This window comes from Pseudopipra pipra, chromosome 8 (assembly GCF_036250125.1).
Source record: "Pseudopipra pipra isolate bDixPip1 chromosome 8, bDixPip1.hap1, whole genome shotgun sequence".
NCBI lineage: Eukaryota > Metazoa > Chordata > Aves > Passeriformes > Pipridae > Pseudopipra > Pseudopipra pipra.
The window spans coordinates 30,539,370-30,554,904 of NC_087556.1; the positions used below are offsets into that span (position 1 = coordinate 30,539,370).

Here is a 15,535-nt window from a genome sequence, read left to right on the forward strand (position 1 = left end):
CCCCCAACCCCTCCCCTGCTCAGAAATGCTGGGATGTCGTGCAGCTTCGTGCCTATGTGTTAAAACCCTATGTTAAAATAATTTTGAGGAAAACAACTTCCCTGGCAATTTGAACAGTTAAACTGATTCATTTGAGCTTTATTTGCAAACCCTTTTCTGGTTTGCATCCCAAACTCCTGTGGTAGCTGTTGCCCAGATGAAAGGCTGTACGTAACTCATGTTTATGAAGATGCAGCATGAACACAACTGCGCTTTCACTGACTCCCACAGTGACCTAAATCAACTGTGAGAAGGTGTTTCTGTTTCATTCAGTGAAGGTTTAGCTCATTAAACTGTTTTCCTTCTCAGCATTGTTCACTGGGTTTGAACTGCATCGCTGTTAAATGCTCTTTAGCAGTTTAAAGGCTTTAAAGGAAAAGACTTATCAGTCTCTGTTTTTAACAGCACTAAATCTGCATTATTAGTTCATGCAGATAAGGGGATTTGAAAGCTCAGCTTGAAACCTCTCTCTTCTGTATTTATCTGACACTGCATAGTTCCAGTAGCTCAGCTGGAAATGTAGATCTATGAAGCTTTAAAGAGAGATTAAAGCCAAGAAAAGAAGTACTTTTCCCCTATAGCTGTTCTCACTTTCCCTTTTCCTGCTGTCTGAGGGAGTGCTGGTGGACAATGGCCAAAGATGGTTCCCAAAGCCCCTGAATGGGGACACTGTTGGTGGCAGCATTCATTCAAAGTGAGCTTCAGTGTATTGTCCTCCCCAATCAGCAGATCAGAATAGAGTGTGCTGGTGGCTGCCAAAAGGTTACCCCTGCCGATGAAAGGGGCTTCCCATTATTCACTGCGCTACAGAACTCCCCCTTTGTGCCCGCCAGCCCATCACTGCTCTGTGGAGGTCCGGATCTGCGGCTGGCTGCTCCCTCAGAATGGACAATTCATCCACGGCGAGCTCGCTGTGCCACTGGGCAACCCAAAATCCAAGGGCTCCTTTTCTAAGGACAGGGGAGTCGGGGCAGTTTTTGGCAGTGTCACATTTTAATGATATACCGTCGTGACATCCCTGACCCACAGCTGACACTAATACTACAGTCTATTACCTTACCCTTGCCAGGGCATCGTGGGAGGTCCAAAGCCAAAATTAGCTAATGAGGCACACTGTATGCTGCAAACAAGTGTGCAATAAATAATGCAAAGGGGTTGCACAGGTTTCCCTCATGCAAAGCATAAGACAAGCAGAGGAGACCAATGGATCCAAGGAAAAATGAAATGGAAATAGGCCTTTCCCACACTGCTCTATGCAACAGAACTGAAGAATCTGCATCACAGACTGCACTGAGAGTAGATCCTGATCTTCCTGTGCCCCTGTCCTCTAGATCAGGGATCTTTTATGTATTTATATTTATATAAATACTATGTATTTGCAAACCTTCCAAGTGCCTCCACCGTTTTCTGATGCTTTGAGCAGTTTGCAAGTGATGCAACAGAAGACATATTGGCTTTTTCCTGCTCATCCTTGGATCACCCCAAGGGTGCTGGTAAATTCCTGTTTAGAGCAATTCCTGCTCAGCCCCCTGCTGGGGGAAAGGCAGGCTCTGCTATCCCACCTGCCGGCCCTCACAGAAGAGAAAACCACTGAAAAGGAGGAAACTTGGGAGAGACTGTGTTTGGAAAGGCATTTAGACTCCATGTTTCAAAACCTTTTTCATTGAAAAGTTACACAGGAAAAAATCACGAGATATTTTCCAAAACATAACCTGGTATGGCTCAGGAGCGTCTGAAACTTCCAGGCTGGTGCCAGAGAGAGCCAGGAGAGCTGACAGCTGCTTGTGGATGGGGATCCCTCCCGCCTTTGCTATGCGCAGGGAGGCTGCAAGCAGTTGCCAGAAGGCAGCAGCACAGCAGATCGTGTTGGGCACAGCAGATTGTGTTGGGCACAGCAGATCGTGTTGGGTAGTACTCACCCACAAGTCCTGGGCACGTGCTCCCTCCCCTCAGCCACCGAGGGACCGGCCCTCATCACCCATGTGGCCCTGACTGATGGGCTGTGCTGGGCAGTGGACGGGGCTCAGGACCCCTGGCTGGGCTGGGACCCCCCAGGGCTCACTCTGGGGAAGGGCAGAGGTGACACCAGCCCAGCCCTCTCTCCAGAGAAGGGCACTGGTGGCACCATCTGGGCTTCCCTTGCCCAGCCCTTGCTCCAGGAAAAGGCGGCAGCGGCCCTGTGCTCATTGAGGGTCTTGTTGCAGAGTCCTTCAAACCCAGCACCCTATGGCACAATGGACAGCAGGGATAGGGGCAGGAAAACTGCACAGGAAGTGCCCTGGTTCTATTCCTTCTGGCCTCAGCAGTTTGTTTTAAGCACCCCATTACGCTGGAGATCACAGCGAATGCCACAGCCGCTCTCAAGAGACAAGTTAAAGCTCTACTTCTCAGGCAAACATGAAGCCAAGTGACACCTCCTAAGAGAAATACTTGCTTATTCTGCCAACACACCAATGCCCACACAGAAACATTTTTTTCTTACTCAAGAAAAAGCTGTCTTTTTTCTGACTTTCTAATTAGGGCAGCTGTAAGTTGCTGGGTATTTTGGGGATTCTCTATATTGTAGCACTCATCAGATGAACCACTCTGTAATACCATTATAACCGATGTGGTAATTTAATTAATACCAGTGGTGGCTGCACACAAATGTTGTGTGGCTGCTGAGATGAGCTGCCTGCTGCACCCAGCCGGTGTGGAGATTAAAGCACAACCAGCTCCATGTGCAGGGAGCCACGAGGAGAGGCTGAAAGAGCCAGGTTTGTTCAGGTTACAGAAAAGATGTCTGCAGAGGACTCTTGCTGGCTTTATCTACTTGGTAGTTACAGAAAAGACAGACCCAGACTTTGTTCAGCAGTGCATGCCAAAAGATGGGGGTGATGGACACAAACCACTTTGAGGAAAATTCTGGCTGGATAATAGGGACAGAAAGTTCCTTGGTGAGGGTAGTCAAACACAGCAGTGGATGGCCCAGAGGAGCTACAAACCAAAATGTGGGGAGCTGCTCAAAGCTCAGCTGGACAAGCCTTGAACATCCTGATCTGCTGTTGAAGCCAGCCCTGCTCTGAGCAGGGGGATGAACAAAGGACTCCCAGAGGTCCCATCCAACTGGAACTAGTCTGTTATTCTGTAACTGAAAATGCACTTGAATGGCAGCTTTATTAGACACCACACAGTCTAAAAAGAAGCTAATCAACTAGCACATTAAAAAAATAAACCTGCTTTCTACACTGCAACTTCTGGTGCCTTCAGAGCGGTTCTCCCAAATCAGTGATTTGGCTTTAAAGAATGAGTGTCATAAAGTGATCTCCAATTGGCACTGTCTAGAAAAAACTCTGGCAAGTAGTAACCATTTTTAGGTGATAGAATTAAAAACCTCTACATTTCTGAGTGTGCCATTTGAAACATCTTTCATAGCTGCTTACGAACACAGAGATTGAGAGAGGCCAGGAAAGGCTAATACATACCTATCAAGTACATAGCCAAGAGCCTTATGCCGTATTCCTGAGTAAACCGATGGGCTTGTTTCCCAAGCAATTAAATTGGAAGCATCATGGAAAAGATGAATGTTTACCAAGTCAAAGGCACTATGACAAAAAAGGAAAAAAAATAAAATGATTCAGGATAAAATAAAAAAAACATTTGTTGCATCAGCAAAGCATTCAACATAACAACACTTACTGTATTCGCTCTAATGTTATCTTAATATTTACTCACACAAACTTAGCAGGTTAAGCTATCATCATCAGAAAATTGTCAAAGACTAGCATCAAGCTAATGACAGGTCATCCATGGGTAAGACTCCATCAGTACAGTATGCACAACATGAAAATGAAAAGCTATTTGTCAGTTACAAGTCCAGAAATCAGGCAGTACCCTCTCACTAACATCTTCTTAAACCACAACTGAATACGTAAATAAGCAACTTCCAGTTTACAAAGCTGCAGCTAAATGCCGAGTAGAACTGTGGCTTTGCAATAAACAACAGGAAAAACTACTGACAGGAGAAGGTTAACGATGTTAAAGGCTAAATCACGTCACTGCAACTCCTTATGTGCCCATGTGTGGAGAATGCCAAGATAACAAACCACTTCCAGCTAGGAAGAGAACCCAGGCTGCTTCCCTTGGGCCGTGCCTGTGGGACCCAGACTCACAGACTCGTTAGTCCAGACAAGTCCCCTAAGCCCACCTGCAGCCTGGTAGTGAGAACATGGACAGGCTTTGGCCCAGAGAGGCATCAGCAGGATCCCCAAGCTGTGCTCAGGGAGGTTCCCAGACCATGACAGAGTTGGGAATGGATCTGGACACAGCAATGATGGCAGTGAGAACAGCACAGTCAGACACACAGGTCACCCAGCATGAAGGGCTCTGCCAGAGATCCTGGGGGAGGTCCAGGGATCTGGCTCCAGGGAACAGCACATCCTGCCCACTGAACTCACACTGAAGAGGAAGTAGAACCACTACACTTCTACCAAAACACAGAATTACACAACATGATGGCTTGAGATGTCCAGTCCTGTTGGCTGAAGGATGAACAGGAGGAATCCCTGAAGGACAGGGAGGTTCCTGTGTCATGAGCTTGCCTCATGTGTGAAGGTATCTATAACCCTTCTCCATGTGCCTAAAGCTGGCTTGTTCTTAAAACTGATGACAGACCTTCCACCTACAATTTCCCTGTCCTTAAACTAAAACTTTGATCATATTACCTATTTTCCTGCAAATTAAACTGATTTCCGCCCCTTCTGCAGGGCTGACAGACAGCACCCAGTCTCCCTGGTGCATCCAGCCAAGTGTTCTCACTCTCTACTCAAATACTCCCACCATTCCTGACTCTCCTATCCTTTTTCCAAGTGCACCTAAAGCACAGCACTCAAAGCCAGACAGAGCACTCTATCATAGGCCTGGGCAGCACTCAGGTAAATAATTACCACGTCTTTCCCCTTCGTGTCCTTCACAGGATCTATCTATTAACACATCTCAGTAAGATAATAATGAGCCATATTAAATTCTTTCTCCCTTGATCCTTTTCTACAGCAGGGGTAATGAGTCAGTTATTCCCCAAATTGTATTGCTGCTTTTGAATTCTCCTCTCAAAGTGCAATGCTGTGCACTTCCCTGACATTCATCTTCCAATACTACTTCCTCAAAAATATCAAAACAATTGTGGTTGCTGATTCTGACCTCTGATATACTTGCAAACATTCCCAAGGTTGGTGCCATACCTAAATTTTGTAAGTATATTCTCTACTCCATTCTCTCTACCAAATATGAACTATGCATGCAGACTGTATTTAAGACTGCAATGCATTCAGGGCACTATCTTGCACCTATTAAAACACTGAGAATTACTGGAATAGAAACAAATAACTCCCCCTTATAGTCAAGATAGTAAAAAAAAAAAAGTCAAAATGAAAGTGCACGTAGTTACGTAGTTCTCTTCCATTTTTAATTAATGTGAAAACTTGGGAGTGCCTCAAGATTCTTTAGTTCTTTGTCCACACTAAAGATAAGTTAATGAAGAACAATGGAGGTGAAAATCTGGATTCACAGAGAAACTCAACTGGGGCAGCTCACTGAATCACTGAGGAGGAAAAAGGACAGTTCCCTTAAGTCTGTTAAGGTCACTTTTCTGGATCTTTGGGAGCCCAGTGTTTTTGGCATGACATACATTCTATAATGACATTTTCCTGGGCAGAGAAAATGAACAGTTCCCCTCAAGGACTCCCACAGAAGTACTAACAACAAGTGTTTGGGCTATATTTCTACTGACCTGTTAGAATGTAGAAGTGTACTGTTCAAAAGTCATGATTATGAAAATGGTCAAAACTTTGTTCATATGCACAGAGGCTGGGTGCAAACACTCATCACACCCTGAACAGTCACATTATATGCTCAGACCTCATTAGGTGTATTTTCTACTCCCCTGTATTTTCCATAGTGCTTGATTTTCATTCTCCAGAAATTGTTCACAATAACTTGCCCCTTCAACTTCTCATTAGATCCTGTGGATCATAATCACAGATTATAAGACTATTCCAGACACAGAACTACCACCATGGCTCAGCTCATCACAGACCAGGAAAACCCTCACTGCTCTAGGCAGGCACAAGCACCGAGTATGATCTGATTCAAACATCCCTTACAGACTGCTTCTTCCCTTTTTTAGTATCCTCCACAAGAAAACACTGCCTTTAAATCTGTCTCTGAAGAACATTTTTTTCTTGGAAAGGCCTAAAGATAAATTCACATTATTCTTCAGGAAAGACAAAATCCCAGAGGACAGGATAGACAGAACCTGGACAAGTCATCATACAAGAGCAAAGGCCACATTAGTGACTAGTGCTAAATAACCACTTCTGCACAACTCTACTGCTGGAATCACATGCCATGCATACGGATCTGAAAAATTAACATGAACCTAGGTTATCCCACAGCTGCCTGCCCAATTTCAGGGTCAAAAGTCTACGAAAGGAGAAAACCTGCTGCTTTTTCAGTTTGCACAAACTGCTTAATTTAATAAACATGCTTATGCCAACAAGCAAGAACACTTTTCAGCACTCAAAATTCAGCCTGTGTGAACATTAACACAAACTTACAATTTTAAGACATAAAACAACCACAGGAGTAAGGAAAAGCGTTGAAGGTTCACATAAATGTATGTGACTGTAACATCAACAAATACTTGTGAGTTTACTGAGCTCTCCTTGGTTTAAGGTAAGGAACACTTCCAGGTTCCCTCAGGTACAGTGTTTTGAAAATCAGTTGCCCCTTCAATATACATTATTACTGTTACTACTCTTACTGGTATTAAAGACAGCAATTTCAAACAGATGGCAAACAGCCTCTGAGATATATCCCTTGTTAGCACTCGGGGGCACTGCTCCTCCAAAGGCAGCAATCAGCCCCTAGCACCACAGTGCTGTTCAGCTTCTGCTGGTTCTTTGCTCCCCTCAGCCCCACCTCTCCAGGATGTTGCCTGATCCCTACAACAAAACATTTGATCCTTCTGTAGATTTGCACAGCACATCTGATGAGGAACTCGCTCTGCTCTGATGGCAGCCAGGTGACATCCCACATAACCACATCCAGCTCGGTGGGGCGGTTGCTCAGCACCTGAGTGCACAGGTAAGAGGTGCTGTCTGCTCTCTGTGCCCCTCCATCCAGCCCTACCAGGGAGCACTGGGCTGCCAGCTGCTTCACTCCACTCTAGGATGAAAATAAGCAACCTCACACAGAACAGACCATACCTTGGGCTTAAAATGGGAATCCTGACCTGAACACAACAAATAAAAATTCTGTAAAAATAATACAGGAGGAATTGGTTTAAAAAAGCTGCATGCCTTAAGGGTCAGGTCCCTCTGTTGACTTCAGTGGAAACTGGACTTAAAGAGTGCCTAGAGAACAAGCTCTTTTCCTCAGAGATCCCAGAGGTGAGGGCTGCACGCCCTCTGGTCCAGGTGAGACACTGCCAACCTTGGGCAGCACCAGGTGTGGTGAGAGCACAGTAGGGGACACTGGGGGCCACACTGGGACTGACTCCTGGCTCTGCTCACAGGCACCAACCTGTCTGACCTCCCCTCATCAAGAGCTTCCTCTGACCCAACCGGTCCCACCCTCATGCTCTGTGTGAGCAGGGATACCACATCTGGTTACGCATCTTCACAACTTACGGAATCACAGAATCTGCGGAGTTGGAAGGAAGGGACCCACCAGGATGATCAAGTCCAACTCCTGGCCCTGCACAGGACTATCTCCAAGAGTCACACCATGTGCCCCAGAGTATCATCCAAATGCTCCTTCAGCTCTGTCAGGCTTGTTGCTATGCCCACTGCCCTGGGGAGCCTGTTTCAGCATTACTGAACGCCGTGTGTTCAACTGATCATAAAGCAACTGTTTGGAACCAACCTGCTCTATGAACAGACCAATCCACACGTGGAAGTACCTCCTTTGAAACAGTTGTTAATAAACCCACACATAATACACATGTAATAAGAAACAACTTAAAGATGCAACTTACCAGTCAGTAATACACCATCTTGTTCGAATGAAACCTTTTCTGGACCATTTGCACTGAAAAATATGCAAAGAAGAGCCAGTCACTTTAGGCAGAGGATTACTGTGAAACACACTGACACAGAGAACAAAATAAAACAGAGCTCATCCATACACTGTAACCAAGAAGCACTGAACACAAACTGAAGTACCTTGAAAACAGATATTGTGTCTTTTATAAATCCCAGAATTATTTATATTTTTGGTTCTGCAGCATTTATAAACTTATGTATAAAATTAATATAAACCCTGGCACTTGTTTATAGATGAAAGATAACCAAACAGGAAAGCTTTACAACCAGCAAATTCTTACTGCCTATGCACAAATGTCCTCTTTGCAATTTTAACTGAACTGTAAAATGTCATCAGAGATTTACATCAAATTAAAATGAATGAGATCTGCTAGAAAGCTATTTCTCCTGCTGAGCCAACCCACCCTATATTTCTATAAAAGTTAAGGGGAATTTAAATAATGGTAAAACATTACATCCATCAAAACTGCACTGTCAGTGACAAAGCCACAAATCAGCTCATGCCCACACATGGCACTTATGATACAGCAAAAGGGGTTTTTCAGCACCACTCCTGAGCCACTGCCACAAATTACAGCCTCCCACAGGAAGACATGATTCTGAGTCCTATTTATTCCCTGTAAACAATGCATGTTGGGCTAGGCTAATGTGCTCTGAGAATAAATAGTGCACCACACAGGCCTAAACAATGGTGCCAATGATTTTGTAGCAAATTCCTTATTGCGAATAAAGTGCCAGTCCCAGCAGAGCCCACCCTGGCAGAGGTACCACCCCTGAGGCACTGGCCAGGTGTATTTTCTCCCCCTCTGTGAACTGACAGTCCTCAGTCTCAGACACTGCTGAGACAGTGAGGGGCTCCATCAACCCAAACCGGGCTGTCTTAGAATGAGCAACAGGATGACAGAATGGCTTGAGTTGGAAGGGACCTTAAAGCCCACCTCATTCCACCCCCTGCCATGGGTGTTTAACACAAGCCTATGCTGACACAAGCCAGTGAAAAGGTATTTGCAACACAATTTGTATTTCATGACGTGGTAAACCACAGATTTTCTCACCAGAGCTCGGCGTTTCCTCACACACGCGCTGTGAATATGGGTTTAAGGGCAGTGGTACGTCTGAGAGGCCACTTCCCAACAATGTATTATAACCACTGTAAAGGAGGCTCTGATACTTCGCTATCAGAAGTCCGCACCAAAAAAAAAATATTTTTTAAAAATCACCATTTGAAAACTGGTAGTTACATTCTGCCAGCCCTTCCTTTGTGAATAGAGTCTCTGAGGAGATCGTGCTGACCTTTTAAAACCCCCCAGAACCACCACCTACATAAATAACCCCTGCTACATTGGGGGAAAGGACCTCCAGACAGCATTAACATGAAGAGAGAGGTTAGAGAGGGCTAATGTCAAAAAGCACTGTGAGCAATAAGTAATGCACACAAACCATGATTGATAATGATCAGCACAGAGCCTTAATTCATCTTTTCTCCATCATTTTACTGAGAGGGACCATATCAAATTAAATAGTGACCCAGCAAGGGTTTATTCAACCATACAAAGCAGGGCATGAAGGAAAGACATATTAAAGTGGCGATGACTGTGGTGTAATTGCAGCTCCTTAAAGGAACACCACAGCTCCAGGGGAAACCTGGAGCAGGAATCAGCCAAACACTGACAGCACCGAGCAATGCTCAGCACTGACAGGCCTTCATGGTCTCAGTGAGAACTCCTCCTCCTTAGAGCCTCATGTAGGACCCGTGTTCCACCTGCTCGCAACACACCTGGTGTTCAACTAGCCAGGAAACGAGCTGTATTATGACTGCTTACACAAAAACAATGGAGAATGTAGTTCCTACCCCAAAATTACTTCCCTTCTTTCCTTAGATCAGTTGCTTTTGTAACTATTGGAAGTCAGTGGTTCCGTTTAATGCTCCAGTCTGCGTCATTGCCAAAAAGTAACAAGTGGTGGACAGAACCACGAAGGTTTGTGCCTTTTACCTGGCCTGAGGTGAAGCCAGCACGGGAGACCGGGAAGGAGTTGCAGCTCCCACTGGAGATCACCTGTGCCTCTGCACCGTAAAATTACACTTCTTTTACTGTGTAACTGGTATATTCCCCCACTTCAATCTGCAAAATGCCTTTAGATACTCATAAATTGAACACATTTATTTAATTCCTTTAACTTCCATAAATAATTCACTTATTAACTTCCATAAATAATTCACTTGTCTATTTAACATGAGGAACGCAGAGGTTTGTAGGCTTTGGGCCCAATGCAGCCCAAGAGCTGGAGCACCTTTCAACATCTCCCATATAAAAATGTCATCCTCAGCCTCCGATATGAACTGCAGCTGAACAACAGGCCTTTCATATTTTTGGATCACTGATGTGCTTTAATATTTCCAAATACAGTATTTGGAAAGAAGAAAGTTTTGAAAACAGAATGTATAGAAGAACTATAGCTTGGGAAGGAGGAAAGAGAAATTTGCTTCTTATTGCAGATTTCAAAGCAACAATCTTTATTTTTACTTTAACAAATAGTCACTACCTGCTCCCCTATCTGTAAGCCAGCATAAAACCAGGTGGAAATGACACAGGTCATCTATATGCTCTCAGAGAGGGATCTACATTTTAAAATAGGAAAAAAATTCCTACTTCATGTCCCAGAAAGGGGATACCACATCTTTCACCTTAGAGTATTAAGTCCCTTCTCAGATCCTCTGTTAATAGGATTCCTTTAGCCAGCAGATGGATTGTGAATACAGGCAGTTTCATCTACTAAAAGACAACATAAATCATCATTGAGAAAGGAGAGACCGCAGTAAGGTTATCACCATACAGCCTCCTCCATGAAAGGTTTGCATTAAAGCATTAGTGAAATTAATTCATCTTTCATAAGAGCTTTGAGCAGTATCTGTGATCTATGATAACAACCAATTTCTCACTATGGGAAAAAAAAATTACTCAGGCCTGATAGACTACACAAATCTGCTTTTTTTAAAATGGCCTAACATTATCTGGAGTGTTGCTCCCAGAGGCATCATTTGAGGCTTATGCCTTGCCAAGAGGACCCATAAATCAAGGCAGAAAGTTTTGTTAGTTTTATATGCAGTGGGCTGTAATTATTTTGAATTGCATTATGCCTCAATCATTGTAATTACTTTTAGATCATCTTTAAGCAGCAGTAATAAAAAGAAAAGAAATCAGTCTTAAACCATTTCTCACACAAAAAATTGCAAATGTGATATGTGAGGTCTGGCTAAAACACACAAGAACATGTCAATACAAGCTTCAGGCAGATAAGCTGCTCGTGCCTCCTGCTGGGTCAACCTAAATTTCCAAAATACACATTATTTAGTGGCCTTTTAATTAGCATTGTTATTATCAACATTTGTCTAGGAAGAAAACGGGTGATAACAAGATTAATTTTAGCTTTAGAAATAGAAACGTGTATGAGAACCAAACTATGTCCCTGTTGGTTTTTGCTGTTGCTGTGTCTGTATGTTTGAGAGGTTCTTTGGTCTCCAGTCCCCAACAGAAACAGTATAGTCTGAATATCACCGCAATTATTTTCTAGATTTGCAGGTCTCATGGAAATACACTGGGCTGGCCCATGCCAGGGCAGCCAGGTGAGCACAGTCACAGGTGAGCACAGCAAGTCACAGAGCTGCAGGAGGGATCTGCTGCTGTCCCCATCATTGCAGTCCTGGATAGCCTGCATCCCTTTCCTCTCCCTCTGTGCAAAGCTCTGCAACAGCTCGGGTGAATCCCCCAGCCTGTTCCATTTGTCTGGCTAAAACACCATTCCCAGGAATTGTGCTGAGGGCAGGAACAGAACTGCACGTTCAAGGTGCTTCAGGGATTTGTTCATGTCTTAATAGCGCATATTGGTAGATTTTCCTGTTTATTCCTCCTCCAGGTAAGCAATATCCCTGACAATCAGAACATGATGCTTTCTGCCCAGGACAGTCATTTAAGGCACTGGAACAATGCGACCAGTGTGAAGGTGTCAGAGCCTCCAAAGGGATTTAGCTGCTCATTGGGTTCTGGACCCCACAGGCTTGTCCCAAAAGCAGCACTGGAGGGTGTATTGAATGGAGAAGCTGCTGCTGCTCAGGCAAATGTGGGAAAACCTGATTCCTGAGCACCCACAAGGAATGAACACAATCGCTGCTCCACAAAAATGTGTGGGAAAGCCCTGAGAATCCACTATTGCTCCAAGAGACTGTGAAGAATTGTTGATGTAAAAGGGGTAATAAACAATGCTGAACAAGTTGCAGCTTTGCCAGTCTCAGGATGAAACAAGAGCAGTGAAACAAGGGAGGAAATAACTTTCCCTGGGTATCAATGAGCAATCCATAACTTGTCCTAGTGCTCTGAGGTGGGATGGCAGCACTGACCACACCGTGCAGTGCTCTCACTGCAGTCACATCACTCTCAGCCCTACTCGGCTCCTGCTCACACTGTCAGCCCCAGACACTGCTACAGCTCCCTCCTGAAAGGGGAGGAATGAATATCTGAGGAACCACCTCAGGGGCCCTCAAAATGATGTAACACTTCATTTCAATGATGTTACATTAAATGATGTAACACTTAACTTCAAAGAAGTATTCAAAATTTATTCACAGGAGATAAAAGCTTAGCAAAATCATGTCAAAGGTAGTTCCCCTTCCAGTACAGAGATATAAAGATAAATAATTCAGTATCAAAGTCAATCTTCGCCCCATCAACCTGGTAACTATTTATGCAATGCTCTGCCAAGTCCGCAAGCACTGTGTAAATATGTCTAAGTGTGTATATTTACAAATTCTAAATTGATTTAAAAAGTTTATTTAGTTCTTCCTTTTATTAAAGTAATAACATGCCTGTTTGATCCACAAATGTAACAGGAATTCAACAAATTTATTCACTTGGCTCGAGGAAGACATTAACTATTAAATACTCATGTTCTAGATGTTCTTAAGAAGTTAAAAATGAGAAAATTAAAGCAAATGTCAAAGAAAAGAACTACAGGCAAGGTCTGCACTTGCAGGTGCAGTAGAAGAAATCCCTCAGCTCTGCTTGTGTTTCTGGTTTTGACAAGACGTTCAACCCCAAACCTGCAGCACTCCCCAGTTCTTCTGAGAACAAGAGGGAGTCCAAGGGCAGCCTCAGAGGAACCATCAGTGTGTGTCCACGTTACACGTACTCTTGTCCACACAGGAGCTCCCTTTTCCCAATCCCAATCCATGTGCATAGAGCCACAGCTGTAGGACACACCCTACCAAGGAGCAGGGCCCCCTGAGACAGCCCTGCCATGGCACAGTGTGCCATCTCCTGGGGTTTAAATGCACAAACGAGTATTTTCGCCACTGCCTCTACCCTTCACAAGGACTTCCTGCTATACAAAGAGTTCCACTGGAATTTGGTACATTCATGCCGTGACTTAAAACATGTATTGCAGGTGTCAAGAAACTGACAGGCAAACAATTTCACTGAGAGAAGCTGCTCAAGTAATCAAAGCAAGTCACAATCAAACCCAGCATTTGGGAATGCTCCACAAGACCGGACGTACCTCAGGGAAATAATCCTGCGGAAACTTCTCTTTTTCCAGCATGGGCGTGCTTTCTAAAGTGTCAGAGTAGATTTCTTTCCCAGTAACCTTTTTATACTTCTTAGCTAGGAAGAGAGATAAAACAAAATTAACATACATAACCTCAACATTTTGAGCAACTTCCTGCACTCGTTGGCAAAGCAGTGACATCTGCAAAACAGCTGGCAAATCAACAGGGCAAATCAAAAGTGTGCAAGCACTGAACTGTTCTGGGGGAAAACCAGAGACCACTAAACCAGGTATAAACACACCTGCTTATAATAGACACCTCGAAGCTACACAGTTATGGATATTGTCATTTCTGCTATCCAGAGCCCCGTAAAATGCTGGAGCCCTAATCATGACCGTGGTCTCTGCACACCCTTGCACTTTAACCCTTCCCAGCTGCTCTGTGACCCTGCAGCCCCTGTGTCCTTCAGATCATGCCTTTTGGGCCATCAGCATATGAGGCTGGCACGGGGATTTACAGCTGGAATGGGTGCAGGCTTTGTACAAGAGATTCAGGGGTGACGCACATCACTCTCCAACGTCTCTAATGAATGGCTTCCTCACAGACAGAAACAGCACAGATTCCTATGGATCTACTCAGCTCATGAATGAGAGGTTCTGCTTCTTGATCCACTTCATACTTGGTCTCTCTCCTGATCAGGCCAATGTACTGGCATGTCTAACGTGAGAACCTGACTTAGTTTACAAACTCCTCCGACACAGGAGTCTGGGCAGCTGTTGTACAGCTGCCATTACACTGGACCTACCCAACTGGATTGAGGTTTGACTGGGAATGTACAGGAGAAAAACTCCAAACCAACTATTATCAAGAACCCTCAATTGTCCAGTTCTACTGGATATCTGGTGAAAACACCAAGCGGTTGTCTAGATGAAGTATTTTATATAATCTGAGGAAGCATTTACTGTAATGTAGCACTGTGTCTTCAGGGGAAAAAAAAGTATCATTCTTTATGTGCCAATCACTCTGAGGTCTGGCTCCCACAGGAAAACTGAACAAATATCCCAGTTCTCAGTGGATCATGGATGGATGTGCCTCTTCCAGCAAGTTTAACAGTGTCAGCAGAGATCCTGATGTCATTTGGGATACAGAGAAGACTTGGCAGAATTGTAAGGACTGAAGGCTTCTGCTGGGAGAACCTCAGTAAAAGGCAAAAGAAGCTCTAGGTAAACGGAGGCACTTCCCCATCATCCACATTGGCACTGACACTATGTGTGAGCCAGTGGCTCATTGACACGACTGCTGAGCAGTGAATGCAGGGGGAACACAGCCTGTCCCCAGCTAAAAACAGCTCTACTCATTTCTGACTTCACACCAGAGAACAAGATTCTTTTTGTAAATCAAAGTGGTCGACTGGAACTGGCTAAAACCCCTCTTTGGAGGATGGCCCTTCAGAACAAACAGCTTGGCACTAGTTTAAATTGTAAGCAAACTTTTGGGCCTCTGACCACTGTGAAAACAGTCCAACACCTATATGCTGTAGCAAATAATACGTGAGGCTGTAGGAGAAAGATGTTCTCATTTTAAAACTCAGATACGTCTTCCTGAGATCTGAAAAACAGAGACAATCTTTTTTTTTTCCCAAAGTCTGTATTCAGTCACATCCAACTGTGCAGTGAATTTTGAAAAGCCACAGTGATGTTCCAGGAATACTGAATTGTGTATTAACATCTATTTTTTGCATGCTTTTGAGCAGAACCGGAATTTCATAATGATTTTTGTGCAGAGGATGTTTGTATCCACTCAGATTTTTCTTCTGATTTAAAGGCTTAATACACTGTGAAAACGTCAACAGTCATGACGAGAAGAGGCAAGTTTT

General features: G+C 44.2%; 1 protein-coding gene across 3 annotated transcripts in view; it reads right to left on the reverse strand.

Annotated features, from left to right (window-relative positions):
* The window catches only part of INPP5A (inositol polyphosphate-5-phosphatase A), a 187,903-nt gene that overhangs the window by 72,741 nt on the left and 99,627 nt on the right, over nt 1-15,535 (reverse strand). For all 3 annotated transcript variants that reach the window (XM_064663456.1, XM_064663455.1, XM_064663454.1), the window contains exons 6-8: nt 13,671-13,774; nt 8,054-8,106; nt 3,504-3,623 (exon numbers count right to left, since the gene is read on the reverse strand). In XM_064663456.1, the coding sequence (XP_064519526.1) occupies nt 3,504-3,623; nt 8,054-8,106; nt 13,671-13,774 (277 nt within the window). The remainder of the gene's footprint in view (nt 1-3,503; nt 3,624-8,053; nt 8,107-13,670; nt 13,775-15,535) is intronic.